This window comes from Periplaneta americana, chromosome 11 (assembly GCF_040183065.1).
Source record: "Periplaneta americana isolate PAMFEO1 chromosome 11, P.americana_PAMFEO1_priV1, whole genome shotgun sequence".
Taxonomy (NCBI): Eukaryota; Metazoa; Arthropoda; class Insecta; order Blattodea; family Blattidae; genus Periplaneta; species Periplaneta americana.
In genome coordinates this window covers 26,997,300-27,023,810 of record NC_091127.1, presented here as the reverse complement: position 1 = coordinate 27,023,810, position 26,511 = coordinate 26,997,300, and the positions used below count along the sequence as shown (strand labels likewise).

Sequence of the window (26,511 nt, the reverse complement as noted above, 5' to 3'; positions counted from 1 at the left end):
TTATGTTTGTAACATTTTGGTTATGTTACTTTGTTATGCTTTTATCTTCATATAGTTGTCCTCCATTTTGAATCTTGCGTACACTACTTTTAACACTTGAATATAACTAATTGATTAACTAGCGGACTTACTCGTGTTAATTATGTAAGTTTGTGCGGCTTACAGCTGTTTCGGTGCTTCAATACACCATCCCCAGAGCCTACTAGATCTCGGTGTCATCTCGAACTTCTCTGCCTGTTATGTGGGTGCGTTTGATTGTTGAATTGTGTTGAAATTGGAGTCAAATAGTGTGTGTGTGTGTGTGTGTGTGTGTGTGTGTGTGTGTGCGTGTATGTGTGTGTGCGTGCGTGCGTGCGTGCGTGCGTGTGTGTGTGTGTGTGCGCGTGCGTGCTGAAATTGATCTGTGTGTTGAGAATTTGATCGGGGTGTGTTTTAGTGTGTTTGTATATTTCGTATTGTTCTAGTGTGTTGAGATTTTGGTTCTTGGGTTGTATATGTAGGATTTCCATGTCCGCATTTATGTTATTGTATGTATGTTACCACATAGCATACAGAACAGAAAACACACTACAAAGACATCTCAACACACAAAAAACACAAACAAATAAATACGACCACACAGGTGTATACAAACTCACATGTAATAGTTGCGACAAGTTCTACATAGGACAGACAGGCAGATCATTCCAAACACGCTACAAAGAACACATTAAAGCAATAACCAGAGGACACAATACATCTACATACGCCAATCACATAACCAATGCTAACCATGCATACAATAACTTAAATGCGGACATGGAAATCCTACACATACAACCCAAGAACCAAAAACTCAACACACTAGAACAATACGAAATATACAAACACACCAAAACACACCCCGATCAAATTCTCAACACACAGATCAATTTCAGTACACACACACACTAGGTTCGTTCCAACAGCAGTCAGGAACCATCCGTAACCATCGTGAGCATGCGCAGTACAGAAAAAGCATTCCAACACAATCCGAACCAGTCCTGAACCGGAAACATGTACTGCAGTCAGGCGTTCCAACAAGCTTTTGACACAGGTTCGGAATGGTCAGAAATAATACGCGGATTGAAGCATGTATGGAAGAGTACGCGAGACGCGCATGTGCATAAGCTCACCAACGTCTCCCGGATACTGAAGAAAGACATGGTCGACTGTTCACATCAATGAGGTTAAAGATGAAAAGTGACAGTGCAGACGAATAATAAAACTAGAGATTTAATTTAAACTTTCGCCAAAAAGAAATGGAATGGAAATTATTTGGGTATTGAAATAGTTAATTACAATTTCAACATGCAGCTTTGATTAAAAGTATAATAAATAACGTACATACATTAATAATTTAAAAAAAAAAACTATTTTTAAATGAGAGTCCCCCAGTACATGACATTGAATTGGCGGAATTCTTGCCTTCCATATTTTTTGTCATCTTTTTATAGAAAATGATCGAAATTCTATTTTCTGCAATTAGAATTAGCTGCGAAACGATAATAATTAATTATCCCGTTCTTAGCAAAGATGATCACAGTTATAGCATCTCTGGATTTAGTACATAACGATCTGCAAAAGCGCTCCAACAGCGTCCAGTCCAGTTTCAATCCCATAGCAGATGCTCAACTAGCGCATGCGCATAAGATGGTACAGGAACCGTACATGAACTGATCCATGAACCTCTTGTTGGAACGAACCTACTATTTGACTCCACTTTTCAACACTATTCAACAATCAAACGCACCCACATAACAGGCAGAGAAGTTCGAGATGACGCCGAGACCTAGTAGGCTCTGAAGATGGTGTGTTGAAGCACCGAAACAGCTGTAAGCCGCACAAACTTACATAATTAACACGAGTAAGTCCGCTAGTTAATCAGTTAGTCATATAGTTGTGTTGAAATTGTAAAAAAAATTGTCGGTCTTCTATTGAACAAAATTAAAATTGTTCATTACCAGTATATCATTGAAACTATTCAGATATGAATGGAAATAAGTGACTGATCCTGCTTGACTACCATGAAAACATATGCAAAACAGTATTTGTTGTAAATCCATTTGCATTGCATATTGGGAAAGTATCCTTCATACAGCTGTATGTGCCTGATTTATAATAGAGTGTATTTTAGTAAGTTTTAAATCAATATGTGTGTATGTGTAGAAAAGAAATTATTGAATTGCATACCTTGTAAAAGTATTATCGTCTCAGAGAATATTGAAATGTATTTGTGATTGTTTGAATTTATACAGCTCATGGCAAAAGCAAAACCCCTTTTGTTTGTTATATGCAGCAGCAGCAGGAGCTTATTCTTAGGAATTAATTTGGCCAGTTTATGAGTCTATATAAGTTTTAACTTTGTAATGCTGCCCATTCTGTTTCAGACAAAATTATCCTGTTGTATTAGAAACCAGATTTAATGCTGAATCCTTTGTTATTAATACAGGAACAATTCCCCATTTTATTTGCAGATATGAAAATGTCTTCTTCTATGTACGAAGTATTCCACTGGAACTCATCTCCTGAGCCCACCAGTAGACCCACCACCCAGAGGGCTAAAAGCCTGTCCCTTGCCCCCGGCTCAGAGCCAAAGACAACCCCGGCCAAAACTGCACCTGAGGTTCCTAGCGACTTGAATTTGAACCTAGATGGTCGAGCCTATAGCTTTTCGAGTGCCCCTCACACGCCCTCGAACCGATCCGTTCGAATTGGCAGTATTTTTGGGGGCTTGTCCGGCGGTGAGTGACACTTGGAGACCCCGTCGATGCTCTTCCTAGTTTCTCTTAGGCAGATAAATATGCTGAGAACCCATCTGCATGGTTGGAAACTTCATTCATTACAATAGCAATCGTCCAGATCTTGTTTCTTGTGATTGAGTCAAATTAACCATTGAAAAGGAATCCAGTCCCCACCTAATTGTTAGTGATGTCCATATAACATGTGAGTTCCTGCATTTACTTCTTGTTGGTTTGATTTTTTTTTTCCTAATCTTTAGCTTTTTTTCTCGTGTATGTGGGCTGACAGACGTACTTTGGCATGTTCTGATATTGACGGCCGGACATGCTATTATTTGCTTGATGTGTCGCTTCTGTTCCATTATGTCTTGCGGCAAATGAACAGGCTTCAAACGCAATGTGTAGCGTATATCTTGAAGCTTTCTTTGGCCATGAAACTAAGAATGTTATTTTTATTTTTCCACCCCGCTAATGCAGACGTATCTGTATGCATATTAGCCATGTGCTCATGCATAGTTTCTGTTGCATGATGTTTCATTTTTAACAATAGGATTATAATTATTAGTTTTAATTTCTATTATATAAACATGTTTTAGGGTAGTAATATAGGCATTATTTTGCCCTTTATTTTCATTAATATTATGTATTTGTAAATAATTTATTTGGAAATTGAGTGATTCAGTGAGAGAGTGAATAAACTCACAACTAAAATGATAAATGACTTCAGAATACACAAGCTACCATATTTTCATTATTGAAGTAAAGTACAAATAATGCTCTCGTGTTAAAATATCTGTGAATGCCACAGTAATTATTAAAATATATCACACAACTAAACAAGGGCACATGTTATTCTGTTAATGGAATAAACTTTGGTTGTTTGGTTGATTTTCATTGCCGACCATTTAACAAAGTTTCGATCTCAGCACTTCGTTAAATTGAAAACCATTCTCAATTTGTTTACTATAAGTATATGTATGTCAGTGCCTATAATTTCACATAGGGAATTGTAGACAAATAAGAATTATTTATTTGACATGTATCTACTCATGTATATCAAAGGCCCTCCACATTGTGATAGTTGCTATTAAGATTTCAGAACAGAGCAACAGTACATATGAACGTGAAATTAGCCTTTTTTTTATTTATATTCGTGGATGAAAGAAGCAAATCTTACTTCGTGAGACCAACAACTTTTCAATTTCTCATTACATGAAAACAGCACTTACAGTAGAATTAATTATTCCATTTAAAACCCTTTGGTTTCAGCTGGATTTCAACTTTTAATACATATATCGGTAACAAGCATGTTAAGCACTAAACCAAACCACTAAACACAACCACATTCGTGGTATCTCATTTGGCAGAGCGCTGGCTTACAGTGATAGCGGACTGGGGTTCGAATCCCATTGGTGACAGAGTTGTATTTGTGATAGACAGAATCAGAGTTCCTTTGGGTTTTTCTCGGCGTTTTCTCGTTTTCCTCCATCATTACATCATTGCTCTGCATTTCAATATCCATCATTATTTTAATAATAACTACCCAAAACCACGCAGTATGATATGACTAGCATACAGTTCGTTAGTACAGAAATTCTGTGGTGGCTGAATGGTCAGACCTTCAGACTGTCTCGCAGGCGGCCCGGGTTCGATTTCCGGTTAGGTCTGGGATTTTTTTCATTCAAAAAATCCATAGTGACACTTGTGGCGGACAAGGTCGCAGTTGGGGTTTTTCCTGGGGTTCTCCCGTTTTTCCCCAAATTAGGCATTTACATCATTCCATCATCATTTCTCCATTTCGTTACCATTCCCCCTGAACGCCAGTTGGCGATACATGGAGGGTGCTGGTCTAGGGACGAGTGGGGTTGCCTGTTCGAAACCTGGGCACACAGAACCTTAGTGTGGTCAGCCGGTGTGGGTTTGGGAATGCATCATCAGAGGGTCAGTGCAATAGATCTTAACAGGTTGCAGTGCTGGACCATAGTGCCCCCCCCCCATTAAATTAAATTCACTTCAATTCCTTAGTACATTCTTGGAGAGTGAAAGTGAACTCTAGGACCAGATAGGTGACCGAATTGACAAATGGCACCATAGATTTGTGTCACGATACCTACAACGAAAGTAGCGGTTTGGACTGCATAATTATTCAGTAAAAGGAATGGTAAGGCATAATAACCTGTTCGAGGTTGTGATGCTAGCTTTCAGGCCTCTCCTCTACACAATAGGTGAAGGGGGGAGGACAACCACGTACATAATTTCTTCCCTTCTCCCAGGGTTAGCAAACTGCTGTGTATACGATAATCAAGACCACATATATCCTGATTTTTATTGTTCTCATTTCATCCAGTTTGTTGTCAGATAATTGAAAAGACAATGACCTAGTGTTTCCAAATACAATTTTTCTTCAGCAGTAACTCATATATCTTTCTCATTATGCACCATTAGTTAAATAGCTAGAACATCAGCTTTCAACACTAGAAACGTGGAATCCCAATGAAAGTTTCGCTAAACTGGAGAATTCCCACGGTATCTTCGAACCGTGCCATTACGTTTAGCACCAAATTTAAGTAAATACACAATCTTGCCAACATAAGAACACGACGTTGGTGTGTGGCGTCGTTGGAGGGAGATATTTGTTTCTTTTCTCTCTCTACCTCCTTCGTTCTGAACATTACTGAGAGATAGCACCACTGTTAGCTACAAGATATATTTGCGCAAATATATTGAAGTAGATTATGTGACCTATTACATGACTTAGATGAGAGTCTCGAGACAAAACAGTTTTGCTATATTTCTTTTTTTATTAAATGTTAAGCACAGGAACGCCATTTCGTAATTTTATTTAAGAAACAAGCCAAACAAATTATCTTTGCATCAAAAACGGATGCTCCCTGGACCAAATTATCGTATTTTATAATTGTTTGAATGCAACAGAAGCCAGAAGTCTTGCACTTGACTAATGCAGTGAATTATTTAAGAATATAGTCGCGAATTTTACTACCACCATTTCGATTGTGTTTTGTTTGGCACGGCTCGGTACGGCCTGGTAACTAGTGGCCAGCGAGTAACTTCGACTATCGACATTGCTCTGCCGTGGGTATTATCCAGTTGTTCCGAAAGTTTTTATTGAAAGAGATAGTATTACAAACATTCTCTCAGAATATCTTGGTTTTCACTGCCGCAGATTCTTCACAGTCACTTCGTTATTATCCCATGAGCAAATATCTAATCTTCTCTACCAGCAATTTTTTTCAGTGGTTTATTTTGCGATGCCCTATCAACTGCTGTGATTATCTAGCGTCTGAATGATATGAAGGTGATAATGCCAGCAAAATGAGTCCAGGGTTCAGCGCCGAATGTTACCTGCATTTGCAGGTAACTTGTCCCAACTAGGATTTGAACCCGGGCCTGCTCGTTTCACAGTCAGGCGTGCTGTTATTCCACAGCAGTGGACTGCCAACCAAAAATATAGTCTCAAGCACATGGTAGGACCTTATAAGTATTGGCTACTACCGCTGAAAACAGCATGAGAAAAGAGAGATATTATCTCCCTACTGAATATGAAGTTTAAATCGTTCTTAAATAAAAAAATAATAGAATAAATAAATTATAAACTTTCACTTTTACTAATAAAAACTCTGATACAGACGTTTATAAGTCGAGTATAACATTATAATTGTTACAGAAGTACATCATAGTTTGGTCATTATTTTATTACGAAAAGTAACAGAATAATTGAGATACTTTATTGTAACCAATAGTATGCCCACGATAAGTATCGATAATACAACTGGGTCTGATCGATTACCATGCTATATTTTGATCAAAGAGTACAGCTACAGCAATATTATTCTAATTATATTTTGTTTTTTGATTTGTTGTTCTATGGTTACTAGGCAACTATCATTATAAAATGACAATCAGTACAAATGGCTGTTAGAGAGTCGGCCATTTTTTCTCTGTATACAATACTGAAGTTTAAATCGTCCTTAAATAAAAAGAAAAAAACAGAATAAACAAATTATAAACTTTCAGTCTTACTAATAAAAACTCTGATACAGACGTTTATAAGTCGAGTATAACATTATAATTGTTACAGAAGTACATCATAGTTCGGTCATTATTTTATTACGAAAAGTAACAGATTAATTGAGATTCTTTATTTAACCAATAGTATGCACTAGTATGCCACGATAAGTATCGATAATACAACTGGGTCTGATCGATTACCATGCTATATTTTGATCAAAGAATACAGCTACAGCAATATTATTCTAATTATTTTTTGTTTTTTTTTTTTTTTTTATTTGTTGTTCTATGGTTACAAGGCAACCATCATTATAAAATGACAATCGATATGAATGGCTGTTAGAGAGTCGGCCATTTTTTTTCTCTTAAACAATGCTTAAACAGGGGGTTTCGTATGTATAACTTCAGCAAGGCAATTCCCATGTATAGTTACACACTGCTTATACATCCATCGCTTATGCAGGGTTTACTGATAACATTTTCTGTCCCAACTCTGCATAAGACTTGTATAAAAATTATTCACAGTTTATTAGTAAGACCGTTTATGGATTATTCACTCTTGCACTGAAACACCCAATAAGAAGCTAGTAATCAATTTTCTTCAAAAGACAAAATATTAGCAGTTTAGAATTCAGTTCAGATGCTTGATTGTAAAATCAGCACTTCAAATTTGTAACATAAGATATGTTTGTTTCACCAGGTGATGAAGTCGATGCTCCTGGGCCTGGGGCCGCGGTGACAGTGCAGCAACGAGTCAACCGCAGGAAGACTGACCTGATGCCCACAATCCCCTCTCCCCGGGACTTGACCCCAACTTCCAGTTCCAGACCCTCTTCTGTCCACTTGCAAGGGAATCGTCCATTCAGCAGATCCCCAGGTAGGGCATATTCTATGTCCCGTCTGGACCAGCTGTCCCAACCGCGACGTCGTCCAGAACTGGCCGCGTTGCATGAAAAGACAACTGCACCAGAACCTGTCATGCTGGGAACCTCCCCCACCACCGCCAAGAGCATGTCGCGCAGCATGAGCCATCTGGCAGGTAGTAGAAATGTACTGCGTGGCTCACAGCTCCGTCGCTCGGATGCCTCGCGCAGCATGTCCCAGCTGAGCGGCAGTGGTCAGGGGCATCCGGTGCCACCACCCCGCACTACGCGTGCTGAGAGGCTGCGCCAAAGGGCCCGTGAAATGGCTGTCCGCAATGTGACGGGTAGCACTGGACAGCTTCAAGGTAAGTGGCATGGGTCTGGCTGGGTTCAATGTGTTTTCAGCGTCATGGCAAGCCTGAATCTGAACAGATTTTGTATTTAGATATAATAAATATCAAGATCAAAAAACTTCACACCAATTAGAGTCGACGGCAATTGGGAAGGCGGTTGTCTGCTTGCGTTTGCGTCGAGAGAGACAGATAGAGAGAGCAAGGCAGCGTACAACATTGCCACATCATACTTCACGCGCACGTGTAATACAAATAGCGCAGGAGAGAATTTAAATTATCCAGTCCACACCTGTGGAGTAACGGTTAGCGCGTCTGGCCGCGAAAACAGGTGGCCCGGGTTCGATTCCCGGTCGGGGCAAGTTACCTGGTTGAGGTTTTTTCTGGGGTTTTCCCTCAACCCAATATGAACAAATGCTGGGTAACTTTCGGTGTTGGACCCCGGACTCATTTCGCCGGCATTATCATCTTCATCTGATTCAGACGCTAAATAACCTAAGCTGTTGATAAAGCGTCGTAAAATAACCTACTTAAATAAAAATAAAATCAATTATCCAAAGACAATAATGACCTTAGCCGTTGATTACTGTAAGCATGACATCAAACATAAACTCTTTCCTCCACTAATAATATTCTTTGCAAGGTTTTCAATCCCACACCACATGCTTCTGCAGTCGTTTCTTGTGCATTGGCAACGTTGCAGCAGCATCAAGATGGCCGGCAGCATTCTGCTCGTCAACGTTTTTAAAATAATTATACACCTTAAACACTATTTTCCACGCCTGCCTGTGCAGTACTTGTCTTTTCACAGTCTCTTCTTCCATTTATTTACCTTACATACACACAGTAAATGTTAGTTTTACTTATTCAATGTATTGAAACACTCGCATATGAACAAACGAACTCTGGAAGTGCTTGTTATAGACTGATTCTGATTGGTTCTACTGTACAAGCTTGTGACGTCACGTGCCAGAAATGCTAAGGCGCATGTAGGAGCCGACCGCCTTCCGAACTGCCGTCTAGTCTAGCCATGTTGCTAGAGCATTGGTTGACTTTCCATTCTGTATATATGGACTAAAGTCGAAATGAATGCAAATACACTACATTCATTCACAAATGTACTTCCAGTTGAACCTGAATTTCAATACTGGTTGTTCAAAGGTATTCATAATTACTCTGAAATATTTCGACTATCTTTGTTGAATAAGTAAACAAGAGTGTTTCTGTAAATTGTAAATTTCATTTTATTGAAAAAATTGTACTTTTAATGCTTGCATACATATAAACAAACGTTTACTAGTATTCATTATTTCCTACTACTAATTGAAATTCTTAGTTTGGAATAATAAAATTTGCTTCACTCATATAAATCATCAATATCTTAAAAGTGTCGTCAGATTCATGTGTATTCTGTTCTTAATTCATTCAAACACATGGCTTGCTCGGACAACAAAAGAATATCCATTCAACAGATTGAACCCTATGTGAATGAAGCATGGGAAATAATTGTGTGCAGCGGTTATATATAGTATATCTGCTGTTCACACTTGTATGGCTTGTTTTTAGTAATGAGAAAAAGAAAGGAAATATTATTTACTTGTGTAAGCTTTCTTCATTTCTTGCATGTGATATGTCAGGACTTCGAGTTAGATATCGTATCAATATATAATATACTAGATAAATATTTGCAAAAATATCCGACAGTTCTATTTTATTATAATTTATTGTCCAGATGTTGTTACTTTTATTCGAATTTTAAACTTCTTATTATCTGACAGAGTTTGTAGTTAAAATTTCAAGCCAAAATATATTATCGAAACAGAGAAACTTCACTCTTCCCCTGATAAAATTTCAAGAAAAAAAAAAAGTAATATAGTATGAAGTTGACTTTATCTATCAATTTTTTGCTATTGCAGAATAAGTCGTGTAGTATTGATTCGTTCATTTTCTGTATAATTCAATGCAGTAAATTGTATGCCTAATTTCAGTTTGTACCAGAAAATTAAAGAAGGGCATGTCATTATATTCCAAACATTTCAAACCAAAATTTTGTGCCGTGATTGTTTTGTGTTAACTCGGACTTCGTATTTCCGCCTTCTGTATGTTTGTGCTTGTGTCGCTTGTGGTGGAAGTTTGATTTAATTACATACCGGTACTCATATTCTACCATTGTGACACATTTTATATAGCTACCGGTACATTGAATATAATTAGGAAGATTACACAAGTAAATCATAGTTTAAATACATGACGCTAAAATGTCAGTGCATTGTTGCATTTGAGTAGTGTGAAGAAAAGCATGAATTGAAATACATTGTTGTTTAATTGCTACGCCTGTACGTGCTAGTACAAAAATCCCACGAGGAATTGACTTTTACATTATTTATTAATATGAAAAGAGTCTTATCCTCGTAACATATTTATCTATGTAGTAATTATAACAAGAAATTAGGCTGATGTAGGTTTATAGAATATCTGTGTGGGCTACTTTCACCTGATTGTTCTTTTCATGTCTGAAGAGATTTTTTTTTCTAGATAACAATGTAACGAGACTGAAGAAGTCACAAGTTACATCATAACAAAACACTCGATTGCTGCCAAAGCTCAGAAAATTCATTGATCTGTTTTTTCCTTCAACGTTAATTGCAGTTCTTGCTATGCCTGCACACCATGAAGTATTAATTTCGTTAAAAGAACAAGAAATATTTGTATTGATACATAGGTTGGATAAAAAGTAATGGCAACACTGCTGTCACATGACGATGGTGCGTTCGAGAGTTGCCAGCTGTATGGACATGAACAAGGACTGTTAGATGAGTTAGTGTAGCCAGCCGCGACAGTACTCTGTCAATCTACTGCAGTGTGTAGAACGTTGACTTTCATAAGGATAGTGCGAGCGCTCTAAGATCATGTTTACAAAACTAGAGCAACGTTCCTGGATCAAAATTGAAGTGGCACGAGGTCGTAGTGCACAAGAATGTTTTCAGGGACTGTGTGAAGCATGTGGCGATGCAGCGTTGCCATATCGCACAGTGGCACAATGGGTTAAAGCGTTTCAGGAAGGCCTTGTTGGAAGTGCTGTGAAGGTGATGTTCATTGTGGCATATGATATTGATGGGGTAATACTGCACCATGCTGTACCTCCAAGGCAGATGGTAAATGCGGACTACTACTGCAGGTTCTTGCAGCACCATCTTCGCCCAGCCCTCAGGAGAAAACGACGACACTTGGTGGTACAGAATCCCATCATTCTTTATGATAATGCAAAGAGTCATACCGCTGCTGCTGTCAAGGACCTCTTGCGTCGCTGGCAATGGGAGATTCTGGAACATCCTCCGTACTCGCCCGATATGATCCATGCGATTATGATCTTTTCATCAAAGTAAAAGAACCACTGTGAGGGACCCGGTACAATACCAGAGATGAACTTATCCGTGCTTTAAGGCGGTCAATAAGGAACATCAACAAAGATGGACACGCTGATGGTGTACGACGCCTTCCAAACATTTGGCGAAAGGTAATAAATAAGGGGGGCAACTATATAGAAGGTACGTAAATGTTGTATCCCTGTGAATAAAGCCATGTCAGAAATATCGAACTGTTGCCATTACTTTTTATCCAACCCAAGTATTAATTCACAAACTTCGTGCAAATGTTGACTGAAAAGTAATGTCTTCATTTTAAAAATTTACGAAGTGATCAGATAGTGGACAATGCAGGCATTTTTCATTAAACAGTTCATGTACTATTATGCGTTGTTTGGGTGCTAGGTTGCTTCAAATTACTGCAACTTGTGAACATTAATGTGGTACATGAAGCATTTTGCTATCTGTTCATTGCAATGCATGACTGAAGATGTAGACATGTAGGCAATTGGCTGATCAATGTTGACATAATTTTTGCTTTCTCTCAAAATTTCTCTACATACACTACTAGTGCTATATTGCTTTTTATTATGGGGGCAATGGAGTAAAACACTTAATAATTCTATATTGGTAGCCTTAATGTGTCCTGTGGAACTTGACATGCTGCTAGTGTTGAGAGGTATTGCACTCAAACAATGCACAATAGGATATCCATCACTTAATAAAAATGATTATATTGGTGTCCTAGACCTGCCTGACATTTGTTTGATACACTCTGTACACTTCCTCGAATGGAAAATACACGAAAATACACATTAAAGACTGAAATCAATATTTATAAAAAATTATATTTCTTTATGTAGTACAGTAGAATCCCTGTTAACCGGCACAAAAGGGACCAAGCTAGTTCTGGATACGAGATTTTTCCGGATAATTGAACAAATACCGGTATATACAAAAAAGTTCATATTTCATGGTGCCAAATGTTGAAACTGCAGCCATATGAAGCTTATTTCTTTATCATTTGCTCTTAACTGAATAAACATAAAAACTGGGTAAATTTTTCTTATTAAAACACATCAGACAACACAAATAATACATTAATTTTAGGTTAGGATATTCACTGGAAACGAAAGTTCGTGCGAACTTCTTAATGTGGCAACACTGATGGCCCGAACATAACTAAATAAATATAAAATCTGTGTGAATTTACTTTATTAAAACACAAATAATACACCAATTTTAGGTTCGAATATTCACTGAAAATGAAAGTTCGTGCGAACTTCCTAATGTGGCAAAATTGCCAGGCCAGACTGTCAATCTGGCAGATTTAAACTTTTTTTTTTTTTTTGCCCAGCTAAAAATGTCGTTGTTTTGGTATTGCCGGTTACGAGGGATTTTACTGTAAAACAAATTTCTTATTTTTGAGTAAATTTTCTCTCGTAACAGTTCTTTAAAAAACATGATTTTAAGTTGTTATATCAGGGCCACCTTAAGTCTGATTAGTACCGGTACATTACTAGTCAGTGATGTATGCAATGAAGGTGGAAAGGAACGGGCCACCCTACCCCATTATCCCCTGGCTTATTTGCAACCATTCTTCGGGCTGTTGACTAAACATACATACATAAATGAGAGCCATAAAATATAATTACGTTTTTGCTGAACAAAATAAATGTATATGCTTATGAATTATATAGGAAAAAGAATATGTAGTATGCGTTGCATTTCCATATTATCTTGTTGGAAGTACTAGTAAAATATAGTTTTATGATATCTTATTGCTCTTTACATTTTTTATTACATAGTATTAATGGAAGATACAAGAATATGTAACAGCCTAAGATTATAGACACTTTATGTAAATTACTGGTACCAGTATTGTCAAATTCTAAAAACAATACAACCATTCCATCCAAAATAATAAATTTTCAAGTACTTGCACAATACTGATTTTATAATGAAAGTATTCAATCACATAGTGTTTTGAATATATGACTCAATCAGATATTATTATGTTCGTAGACATTCATTGACCGAATTTCCTTCTTTTTTCAAAACAGTTTCCAGCAATATATAAATTAAAAATGCAGATAGACGAGCTTATAAATCTATCTGTCTAAATCCTTTATAATTCATATGCTCTGCTTTTAATTTTCACTGCACACGAATTTATATGCAAGAGAGAGATCATTTGTATGTAGAAGTTGCTTCACTAACATTCACATGATTATGGTTTGGATTTGCATGTATGCGTCTTGTATGAGCTACAGGTTCGCATTCACATTAACCTGTCACTTTTTCAATTACTTTCACGATGATGATGATGATGATGATGATGATGATGATGATGATGATGATGATGAGTATAGTCAAATCCTGCTTTAAACTATTTAGTAACTCCAGTCTGATACCAGAACTTTATAGAAAAGTGTGATATCCTTGTATCAGTATTGTTTGACAGCCCATCTGTGTAAAATAGAATTCTTGAAATCATCAATATGCACTTTTTCGTAATGATAACAATTTCGTCTCAAATAAAAAAGCCTATAAATCTCCAAATTCATTCATAACAATGGAATCAACAATCACTGGTCTATGCTAGTCTTTGCAATTAAAATAATATACAGGATGATTCACGAGGATTTACCGTTCCTTATGGAGCTTATTTCCGAAGACATTCTGAACAAAAAAATGTCATATAAACATTTGTCCTAATCTCAATATTTTCAGAATTACATTAATTTGAAGTTGTTTGTAAAATACCATTATTCTTGAGTTTTAAGGGTAAAATAATATTACAGATAAAGAATGACTTATTCAGGAGTATAATTTCTTTAATTAGCCAATATTCTGAAGCTAAAAATGTGTTGTGAATTCCATAGTCGCTTTGTACAGAATTTTTTTTCTTTTTTCGATTTTTAATTACAAAATTACATTTTCTTACGCATTTATCACAAAAATTGTTACAAATCACGCCACTCTTGTAAATTCTTTAAGACTGTACATTAGGATGCATAATTAAACTGTAAAAAATTAAGTTCCTAAAGTCGTATGATTTGTAACAATTTTTGTGATAAGTGCATAAGACTGATGTAAATTTTAGTTAAAAATTGAAAAACAAAATCTGTAGAAAGAAATTAACAACACATTTTTAGCTTCAGAACACTAGCCAATTAAAGAAATGACACTTTTGAATAGTTCATTCTTAATTTGTAATGTTCTTTTTACCCTTAAAACTAAAGAAAAAAGGTATTTTACCGACAATTTCAAATTAGTGTAATTCTGAAAATATTGAGATTAGGACACATGTTTATATGACATTTTTTGCTCAGAATGTCTTCGGAAATACGTTTCATTAGTGGCGGTAAATCCTCGTGAATCATCCTGTATTTTGGTTGATTTACAGACCCGACAAATTTTTTAGTTTGCAAGAAACTTTATTTATTTATTTTATTTAACGTGGTAGAGATAAGGCCATCAGGTCTTCTCTTCCCCTCTACCAGTGGATTACAACTACAATATTAAGAATATAATTATAATTAATATTAAATTTACAAATACAATAAAAATCAAGGTACTAAAAGATTAACATAGACATTTCGCTAGCCCGCGCTACGAGCATGCTAAACTAGCCCCGGCTATCGAGTGATAACTTGTACAGGATTCATATCATATCATATCACTAACACTGGTTTATGAATACGAAAAACATTAATTCGCTGATCATCCAGCGGAAGCCCGCGCTAAGAATGTCTATGAATATGGCCCTACCTGATTAATAAAAGCTAGACAGTTTATTGTAAAAGTTAAGAAGAGAGAAACTTTAGTGTCATTAAATACACTAACATAAACTTTCACTCTAATATGTTAACATAATTGCAATTGTCTATTATCAGGCAGTACATCTCACTTGACAGTATGTGTCAGAGGAATAAGAATTGTTTGTATACATCTTAAGTCTGATTAGTAATATGTTACTAGTCAGTGATGTATGCAATGGAGGGGGAAAGAAACTGGCCACCTTACCTCAGTATCTCCTGGCTTAGTTGTCTCATGAGTGATACGTTTTTGGTGTCACTTATGAGGTTCAAATCTGTCTTCGGACAGTTAACTAACAACAAAATTGCAATTGATCATACATTAACAATAACAAATTTAATGGTAACATTTTACTTCCCATTTTTCTACTAGAAATAACCCTGCGATCTTATGAAAGACATGGAATGTTGCATGGTATTGAATGATATGCATGACGCCACACTGTTTTCTTAGTGGGAAAGCTTGCTTGTAATAGTTGGATGGATAATTTAGAGAGCTTGTGTCCTCTGTATGTTTAATATAATTGTTGCGAATCTTCTGTAATCACATTGGCACTACTGCTTTGTTAGATGTCCACTTTCTTTATTAGCTAATGGGATGCATGGCACGGTCACTACCATCTTCAGCATCGTCAAATGTAAGTACCTTTTCAGTATTTACCTAGTTACCAAAACCGGTGATGGTGGTAAGGTGAAAGCACAATCTTTTTACTCTTAATGTCAGGTAACTCATCTAAAACTGTGCACTTTAAACGGAAATAACATTGAGTAAGGACTTGAAGTAAATTTATAAACTTAATTTGTTCTATATATATTATTTCGTTTTATATTTTTACAGAAGTTTAAATAAAAGCTTCGACTTTTTAATAACAGAAAGGTGTATAATACCAAAATTTTAATACAAGTCTTGGGATAAAGTTTCCATTGTGTTTTTTCTCATTATACAGACCGTAGAGAAGCTATTATGATTTTGAAAAAAGAAAAAAGATCAACATTTTATTGGAAACATTTTTATCATCCATTACAAAAATAAGAAAATGTTATATTGCTGTTTTGTCTTGTCTTGCCTATTCAACTTAATATTTGCGCTATCTCTTTAAGCAAGAATTATTCCTAAATTAAAAAATTAAAGACATAATTACAATAAATGTTACTTTTCAAAATTATATTTTCATATGTTTTTTTAATTTGTATAACAGTGTCAAACAAGTTAAATGAGTTTACAATCCGTAAATATTCCAGTTTGTTAAGTAATTAATAGGTGATAGGCACGTCATGTCTTCATAAAATATCATAATCTGATTAATACAGTGCGATTCTTATGGATTCCACATAGTTCCTGCTTGTGACTCCTGACAAGTGATAATGTAAGAGCCAAGATAATAACATGCACTTGCATAGAGGAAAAAAGCTCCAACTATACATTGTGCATGCACGGAACAAAAGAACAGTTATTATTAATAAACGGAGTTAAGAAATTAAACTGACTTATCACATTATAGCAGGTGCTAGAAATGTTCATCAGAAAATAACACTAATTGAGGGTTTAAAACACCAATTATGTGCTCTCCAATTTCGTGCTATTTGTGCTCTACCAACTGAAATTCTAATGGACATGGTTGTTGGTTGAGGCTTTCAGTAGGTGACTGATGGTTTATTGCTAGAGAGTACTGGTATTTATTATTTTGATATTTTAGGAGCGTCTGTCTTCGCAAATAAGCTGTCCTTGGCTTATCAGTGTACGTTCATTTTTCGTAACGTGTTTTTATAAGTCCATATATTCATGTTGTGAATAATGACTTTTGGTTTAACTACTGAAGTGCATATTTTCGAGTATTACAAGTTTATGAAGTACAAATCTGCAGAAAGAGTTAGAAGAAAGTTTCGTGAACAGTTTCCTGGAGATTGAAAATCTGCAGAAAGAGTTAGAAGAAAGTTTCGTGAACAGTTTCCTGGAGATTGAAAATCTGCAGAAAGAGTTAGAAGAAAGTTTCGTGAACAGTTTTCTGGAGATTGAAAATCTGCAGAAAGAGTTAGAAGAAAGTTTCGTGAACAGTTTTCTGGAGATTGAAAATCTGCAGAAAGAGTTAGAAGAAAGTTTCGTGAACAGTTTTCTGGAGATTGAAAATCTGCAGAAAGAGTTAGAAGAAAGTTTCGTGAACAGTTTTCTGGAGATTGAAAATCTGCAGGAAGAGTTAGAAGAAAGTTCCGTGAACAGTTTTCTGGAGATTGAAAATCTGCAGAAAGAGTTAAAAGAAAGTTTCGTGAACAGTTTTCTGGAGATTGAAAATCTGCAGAAAGAGTTAGAAGAAAGTTTCGTGAACAGTTTCCTGGAGATTGAGTTCCAATGTGTTCCAGGATTCATATACTAGCAAATAAATTCAGAATTCTTCAGTGCTGAAGAAAAAGGTCGAAAAATCCCACAGTGTTAAGTATAAAAAGCTTCAGGATGTTCGTGAAGGTGTCTGGTAATCTCCCAGAAAATACTTATGAAAGCTTGCACAGCAAGCCGACATTTCTTACTCTTCTGATCAGAAAGCAACCAAGAAACTAAAATTTAGACCTTACAAAACGAGTGAAGTGCAAAGTCCTGGAGCTCCTGCTGCCTGATTCACTTATTGCAGTTGGTTTCTTCAATCAGTAGACAGTGGTGTTATAACCCCTCAATTAGTGTTGCTTCCTGATTAACATTTTAAGCACCTGCTGTAATGTGGTAAGTCAGATTAAATTTGTAATTCCATTTATTAACAATGGCTGTTCTTTTTCTTTGTTCCATGTGTGTGGATTGTGTACTAGTTAGGGTTTTTTTTCTCCATGCCAATGCATGGTATATTTTCGATTCTTATGCTGTTGTTTGCCAGGAACCAGCATGCAGGAACTATTGGGACAACTGTAAGAATCACACTATATAATATTATAAGCGCCATTCCCAAAGATCATTGTCCACAATGTCCACGCTTCAGTGTCACATTATTGTCACAAATATGAAGTTATGTAATTTTTTTATCTTATTTGTCTGCTTGTAAGCTTTGTTTTCATTGCTGTTTGCTTCGTTTCATCATTCATTTTGCAAGCTTCGCTTTTTGTTATTTTGATTTCGTCACCTGATTTTTAAACATTCTCTTTAACGTATGTTGTATTGAGGAGATGTGATATATCTGGTTGAAAATTCAGTGTTCTCGTCAACCTGGTTGGCGAGTTGGTTTAGCGCTGGCCTTCTATGCCCAAGGTTGCGGGTTCGATCCCGGCCCAGGTCGATGGCATTTAAGTGTGCTTAAATGCGATAGGCTCATGTCAGTAGATTTACTGTCATGTAAAAGAACTCCTGCGGAACAAAATTCCGGCACATCCAGTGATGCTGAAGTAAAACATAGCATTTAACATTTCAATGTTCTCAGCAATGATTCACTGTTATGATGTTTATAAACATCATTTGAAAATCCCGGAATTAGCGTAATTTGTTTCTTGTTCTCATTTTTATTTTCAAATAGTATTACCAAATATTTAAATGTGCCACTATGGCAGTCCAGTACCTATAGTCCTGGACCCATAATCCTGTGGGCTGGGTTCAATCCTTGACATACCTTGATTTATAACATACGTCGGACAAGTCCATAGTCCAAGTAACACAGGGATTTTCTCACAGAGCTCTGGTTTCCTTGTGTCATCCCAACAAATCTCTTTTGTCTTCTCTTATCATCAGTCTTCTGTGATATACCCTGGGCAGTGACTGTGTTAGTAAATTGATCTTGCTTTATATGGGTGAATGACAAAAGGTACATACCATTAATTACATATGCATTAATTTTTAATTATCTTACCTTTGTTTTGTCATTTTCTCTTAATTGTACGAAAGACTACTAAAAGTTGCTTCATCCAGTTACATTTTGTTGTGCTTTGAACAAATTAAAGTTTATAGTTTATTTCCTATAGAACTTGCCTGTCATATCATTCTTGGAAAAAAAAAAAGCCTGTTGTATCATTCTTGGGGGGGGGGGGAAGAAGTAATACGAAATTAATTATTGAATTAAAACATTTTAAATGTAATTAATTATTACTTTGTAGTGTTTTAGTCAATTTGTATGCTATCATATTGAATTGTTGCGTCCAGGTATGAATATTCTTTCCTAAAAAAGGAGTACGGTATTTTATTTTGTAATACACCTTTCGTAGTGTTCGAGCTGCATATGAAAACCAAATAATTTATGAAATGATTAACATAATCTTTAGATGTAAATACAGGAAAGTCCTTCCTTAATGTTTATTTCAATTTATTTACTGTCTGAAAATTAACTGAATGGCAAGAGAACCATGCTGGGAATTCTTCAAAAAGAAGAATGTTGCAAGAGAAAAGAAGATTTGCATGATATGGCTCTTGGCAGGATGGTGGTGGTGGGAGAGGATTCCACTACTCTAACTTCATGACTTCCTGTGGCCTTTATTGGTCTTTCTTGATTGTTTTTAAGTGATCCATATACTTTTGTGAAGAAGGTTGGAAATTCATTGGAACTAGTGCAAACTATGCACAAGATATATTAGTATTTTTTCTTCTGAAAAATTATTGTAATTACGTAAAAGGAAAAACAAATATTATGTTACATAAAAAGAACTTATTTAGGTCGAGGTAATACAATCTCTTAAAAAAAAAAAATTAAAATTTAATTTTTGCGTCTATGATTTTGCTATTTACAGAACAGTACATATAGGTTTATATAAACTTATAATTTACCTTCTGCCCTTCTGGTTTTGAATTACATTTGGTATTAAATAACAGATATCTTTATGATAGATCAGGTGGAATTTTTAAATAATGTTAACAACATAATCGTACTTCTTTCTCATAAAATGTCTTTATCTTTAACTTAACATCAAGATTTGGGATTTATGTCATTCAAATAATAATTATACAACTTCTCTGCATTATTAATTTTCTGTTATTCATATCCTCACAGTATGTGGTTACTCAGAACCCTTGCATTTTCAGTTTGCAAGATTTGAAAATGAAGTAGTGTAGATAAGTGTTTCCCAAATTTATTTGGTTTGCATATTTCATGTTTGTGTTAATTACTGTAGCAACAGTCGTTCTTGTATTCAAAGTACTCTGTTATATGCGTGTCTAGCAGTTGGAAAATATTTAAACACATATTACCAAATTGTGTTGTAACATACAGGAAGTTTGCAGACCCGAATTTGGGAAGCACTGATGTTACTGTCCCTTCCCTGATTGTAGTCTCACGTTGTGTATATTGAAATTTTATTTTCAGATTGATACAGGACAAAGGGAAAACTTTGGTAGTGGGATATGGACAAAGTAGAAGTGTAAATTTAATTTATTTATATTTATACCTGATTTCATTCCTATAGATGTTACATTACTTTGTATATCAAGATGGTGCTGTTGCCAGATATTGTATTTTGACAATATGCTTATTTTCCCTTACCAGAAGTAGCATTTCTGAACTTTCTATCTTTCTGCAGAAGAATCTGAACCACTATCAATTCAAGCTTTCATCAAGATTAGATTGTTACAAGATTTGAGTATCTGCTTTGTGCCAAAGAGAGAATTGTTTACCAGGTTTTAGAACGATTTGCAATTTTCATCTTCAGTGAAAGAATAGTGTGTCAGAGCAATGCATACATTGAGTATAAAATTGTTTCGAAAATATTAATCCAAAAAGTTATGGAGTAATATATGCATTTCTCCTCATAAAGTAGCTACGCAATGTTCCTCAATAGAATATTTTTATTTGTACAAAAATGACTTAAGTCTTTTTAAATGAAAGTTGTAAGTTTTGTTAATTTGATCTTTATAGTTCAGCTTCAAGCCTGGATACGAGGTACGAGATAATTAAATTTGTAACCGAGCTCTGGCTTTCTTAATGGATCATATTCTGTTGATCTTGAAATTTTTTAGAGATAATACATAGTCGACTTAAAGTTTTTTTAGTAACGAGTATTAAGTTGTTTTTAACATGATGAAGTGTAGTTCAGGTGTCGAAGTTTGTTAATGAGATCATGTAAGAGTTAGGTTTATATTTTGTTAATGAGATTATATGTAGTTGAACTGTGAGATTTACTAATGAGGTCGTGTAGGATCAATCTCTTGGTTTTGTTAATAAGTTCGTAGTGGAACTGATATATTTAATCGATTTCTGTCATATTAATGAGATCATGTATAGTTGAATTTCTAGCTGCATTAATGAGATCGTGTATAATCGAGCTTATAATTTCGTTAATGAAATCGTGTGTATTGCATTTTAGCTGTAATAAGAAAACTACAGTTTGTAGCTGAAGAGCATTAAGTTTTTCTGAATACAGAGTGAATCGTAAGTAATGTCACTAATTTCAGGGGGTTATTCTTTGAAATCTTTCAAACAAAAAGTTTTAACACAATTTTGCTCGTTTTTGCTTACTTTTCGAGGTACAAATTATTTTGTATGAAACATTTCATTGTGTGTTTTGGGAAAGCCATTGATTGAATTCCCAATATGCTTAGTTAATTTAAGAAAGCAGTGTATTATGATAATAAATGATTGAAAGAATTTTAGTTTTGTCCTTTAAATATGCAGAAATTTGATCGGAACAAATATGACTTCATTCTGCAAAGAAATTTTACAATGTTACATATGTTCGGATCAAATTTCTGCACATTTAAAAGACAAAACTAAATTTTTTTTCATAATTTATTATTATAATGCACTGCTCTTTTAAGGGGTTAAGTACAGCTTACAGCAGTAAAATTTTTGGAAATATTCAACATTTTTTCCTCCATTACTGTATCTTGTACAATAATGAAAATTTGTATGCATAAAATACTGTCCTTCTGCTATATGAAAAATATTTTTAAGATTTAAAGAAAATATATATTTTTATATATAGGCATATATATATATATATATATATATATATGGCGGCCGGGTAGCTCAGTTGGTAGAGCAGCTGGCTACGGACTGAAAGGTCCGGGGTTCGATCCCAGGTGGTGACAGGATTTTTTCTCGTTGCCAAACTTTCAGAACGGCCCCAAGGTTCACTCAGCCTTCTATAAAATTGAGTACCGGGTCTTTCCCGGGGGTGAAAGGCAGTCAGAGCGTGGTGCCGACCACACCACCTCATTCTAGTGCCGAGGTCATGGAAAGCATGGGGCTCTACCTCCATGCCCCCCAAGTGCCTTCATGGCATGTTACGGGGATACCTTTACCTTTATATATATATATATAAACTTGTTAAATTTTCATGTTCCTCTCTCTTTTATTTTACTGCCGAAACTCATGTTTACAGTATCATCCTCTTTCAACTACATTCCTTAATAAATAATGTTTTATTTTATTTTGTATTAGAAGAAAATACTGATATTTGACCATTTTTAAATGAATTTATTTTTTATTAGACAATCTACCAAAGATAGAAAAGTGATCTTGCGTCATATTATAGATATGACATGCATAAATACACACAACAAATTTTATCACAGAATGTTGGATAGTTTTTGAGTTATGTGAGAAACACTTCATCATTGCACAGTGAACTGAATTTAAAAAAAAAATGTAAATAATTTTTTAAATCATAAAAATATTTTTTTTCATATAGCAGAAGGACAGAGTTTTACACATACTAATTTTCATTACTGTACAAGATACAGTAATGGACGAAAAAATGTTGAATATTTCCAAAATTTTACTGCTGTAAGCTGTACCTAACCCCTTAAATTGACTGAGGATAATGGGAATTCTATCAATGACTTCCTCAAAACACGCTATGAAATATTTCATATAAAACATTTTTTACCTCGAAAAGGAAGAAAAAACGACCAAAATTGTATTAAACTTTTTATGCTCGACCATGCCGAAATGTAGTAATTATACACCTGGTAGCAGTCCTTTAATGCATGTCATTAAAGTACACCTATTCATTAAAGTTCAGGTTTTCGATTATTCTCGGATATGCAATCGAAAGACAACGAGGGAAACATCACAGAGGCTGCAAATCCAATACTGTCGCAGAAGGTTATGTTCTGTTACTATAATAATTAGCGTTAATTGTAAATAATATTGAAATAAATTCAATTTGTCATCTCGTTTTTCAATTCTAAATCAATTTCCAGGTTATATCAAAATTAGTTCATGTTATTCTGTAGATTATAACAAGGTCAATGACATTATTGTTTCTCGGAAAAAATCAATACTTTCGCGTCTGCGCACATCTCACAATTTACGAGCGATGCACAAAGTCACTTCCATTCTTCAGTTAGATACGAATAAAATGAATACTTCTGAATAATTTCAAGTTAGAAATATGGTCGAGCATAAAAAGTCGTATGAAACTTACCTATAATGGTAATTAAGATGCTCGTATGAAAATTATGAAACTCGCTTGCGCTCGTTTCATAAACAAACATACTCGCGTCTTAATTACTATCATTATAGGCTCGTTGCATAATGTACTATTTTGTTTCAAATATCTTAAAGAATAACCCCCTGAAATTAATTACATTACTTGTATGTAACATTTCAATCAACCTTCCTCTAAAAATGACACCAGCAGTCAGTTACATAACACTGGAGACAATTCACACTTTGTCACGAGGCAGTTGTAACAGTCCGATCCGAGCTTGACGTGTGTACATACGTCCCTTGCTTGTTGCTGAGTTATCATGATCCTTGGCTTAGGGCTGCGCTCGGGTGAGGTCACACCGTCGCCTCCTTCGCGACCTCTCAGTGCACTCAGTCAGCAGAGCATGAACAGTGTCAACTCGGGGGTGAGTCTGCGCGCTCGCCCTGCCACTGCATCCCGCAGGCCTCGCCCCATCAGCATCGCGGTGACGGGTGTGACGCACGAGTCTGAAAGCCAGGCAACTCGCACCTCGCACAGACATAGTGAGGCTCTCTGCTTGTTACTGTACTTTGCTCTTACCTCTCTCTCTCTCATTCTTATTGTTTCATTTCCTTTCCAGCATGTTAAAATGAAACATTCCTTGTAAATATAGTAGAGTTGACATTACCGCAGTATTGACAATTGAAAAGGAAGGTATGCGTGTGATTACTAGAGCTCGAAAATTGATGACCTAAAAATCACAGAAAAATGACCTATAAAATTACCTTAAATTTATGAAAATATGATATTAAAATTAAGATAAATTACCATAATTTTAATATTAAAATACAAACAAAATAATAATATACTTCCATCTGTGGAAAATACATTATCACCAAATTCAGTCACTACTGATTTGTTTTACTTTTGGCATTTTTACGTCTCTACTTTTGTGAGACAATATGCTGACTGCGGGCACTGCAGCTGCAGTATTTGTTCTGTTGCGATGAATGGGGGAAGCACGTAACACATGATCAGGAGTCAAGGAAAGTTCTTATAAGACGCAATCAAATTGCGTAAGCAATCTTCAGTAAATCAATATTTCAGGTATAACTCCCTGTAAAATTGATTTGAATAATTTCGAGAGAAAAATTGTTCCGGGGCCGGGCATCGAACTCAGGACCTTTGGTTTAACGTACCAACGCTCTACCAACTGAGCTACCCGGGCATAATACACGCCACTGTTCTTTAACAGAAAGCCACAATTTAAGTGTGCACTCGAAGTTCGTTGCTTGATGGTTGTCAGCCCACTTTGAGGTCTGTGGACATAGAGGGAAAAAATTGGATCAGTGTCGGGTAGAGTTCCCGGGTAGCTCAGTTGGTAGAGCGTTGGTACGTTGAACCAAAGGTCCCGGGTTCGATGTCCGGCCCCGGAACAATTTTTCCCTCGAAATTATTCAATCTTCAGTAAGTTCTCAAATATAGATACGGCTGTACCGTAAGAAATGTCGGTTCTCTCTCTCTTTCTCTCTCTCTCGCTGTTATTTATACACCCTTTAACATCTCTGGTCATATCGCGAGTTAATCTTTTAGGTGAAATCCGAAGGCCTGTGTACTATTGTTGAGACTGGTTCTATTGTTGTGAACTAGATGGCGACTGTATATGTATTACTGATTTGTTATGAATATGATTTCGGTGATGAATGAGGCCGGTGATGTTCAGGGATGTTGTGGCCTGAATTTCCTGGCATTTGCCTTATGGTTGAGGGAAAACCCTGAAAAAACCTCAACCAGGAAATTCAACCTGACCGTGAATCGAACTCCGGGCCCTCTGCGTAAGATACCAGCATGCTGACCCCTACACCACAGAGGTGGTCTAAAATGTCCGTTCATAAGCAGAAAACGGCAAAAATGCAACAAAAAGTAGAACATTGTCTAAAAAAAAAAAAGCTATGTTAGTTCGTGTTGAAATGAATCGAGTTTGTATTGCATCCTACATTGTCTGTGATGTCTCAGCAAAAAAAAAAAAAAAAATGATATTTCATCAACTTACGAGCCCTATTGATTACTAATTCTGTTATTAACATGTTGTTACCGTGGCAGCCATCCAGTGGTGTTTGCCTGAATGTAAAAAACAGTTTACTCACGTCATATTTTATTATCGTCATAGATGCCTAAGCTATTGTCAAGAAAACATTTATTTTATTGCTACCAAAGCAATTAGTCTGTCTCTATTTAAAATAATTGTTTTTCATAGTAAATTAGTCCTGTCCTTTCAAGAAAGTCAATACTGAAGTAATTGTACATTTTTTGAGTATCAGCTGTTACTATCAGGAGGTGTCTGCTGTAAGCTTTCTTGCTGCTAAGTCAGATGTCTTGAACTCCCTGTATGATTATGACATAAGTGGTACAGTTAGTATTCCTATTGGATGATCTGCATTACAAAATATGTAGAATGCATGGGAGAGTCCTTATACCTACAAAATACCTGAATGTTCCACAGTAGTTTTGGTTGTGGTTGACTGTGAGGGTGTGAAGTATTTAAAAGTATGTTCACATGAACTATATCTTTTAAATACCATACGAATATTATGCCTTTCTATAAGAAAAAATCATTTTGTTTTAGTTATATCTGTAAGCCAGTATAACAATTTTTATTTATATGCTCAATTGTGTCCCGTGCCATGGCATCATCGTCTAAGGCATCTGCATTACAGAAGAAATTTTCTCATGAAATTTCTGCCAGTGTATGGGACCGGTGCCAACCCAGCATCGTGATGCACTTGGAGAGCTACAATGGGTAGCAAAATCCAGTTACGAAAGCCTGCTAACAGCTGGGGGAATCATAGTGCTAATCACACAATACCTCCATTCCGGTTGGACGATCATACACTTCTGCTTTGGCATGTGGCGTGAGGACACCAGCCGGCTGGTTGGTCTGGACCCTTAAAGGGCTGCAGCTTCACGGAATGCTCAGTTGTCATGATGTAATATTAAAGCAGATCCTGTAATAG

At 35.8% G+C, this 26,511-nt stretch overlaps 1 protein-coding gene across 16 annotated transcripts in view; it reads left to right on the top strand.

The window, feature by feature from the left end:
• Positions 1–26,511, top strand: part of LOC138708889 (ensconsin-like) — a 674,766-nt gene that overhangs the window by 598,065 nt on the left and 50,190 nt on the right. For 12 of the 16 annotated variants that reach the window (XM_069839170.1, XM_069839172.1, XM_069839173.1 and 9 more), the window contains 3 exons: positions 2,496–2,762; positions 7,489–8,016; positions 23,854–24,060. In XM_069839170.1, coding sequence (XP_069695271.1) covers positions 2,496–2,762; positions 7,489–8,016; positions 23,854–24,060 — 1,002 coding nt within the window. The remainder of the gene's footprint in view (positions 1–2,495; positions 2,763–7,488; positions 8,017–23,853; positions 24,061–26,511) is intronic. The other 4 variants (XM_069839184.1, XM_069839179.1, XM_069839181.1 and 1 more) reach the window with 4 other exon arrangements.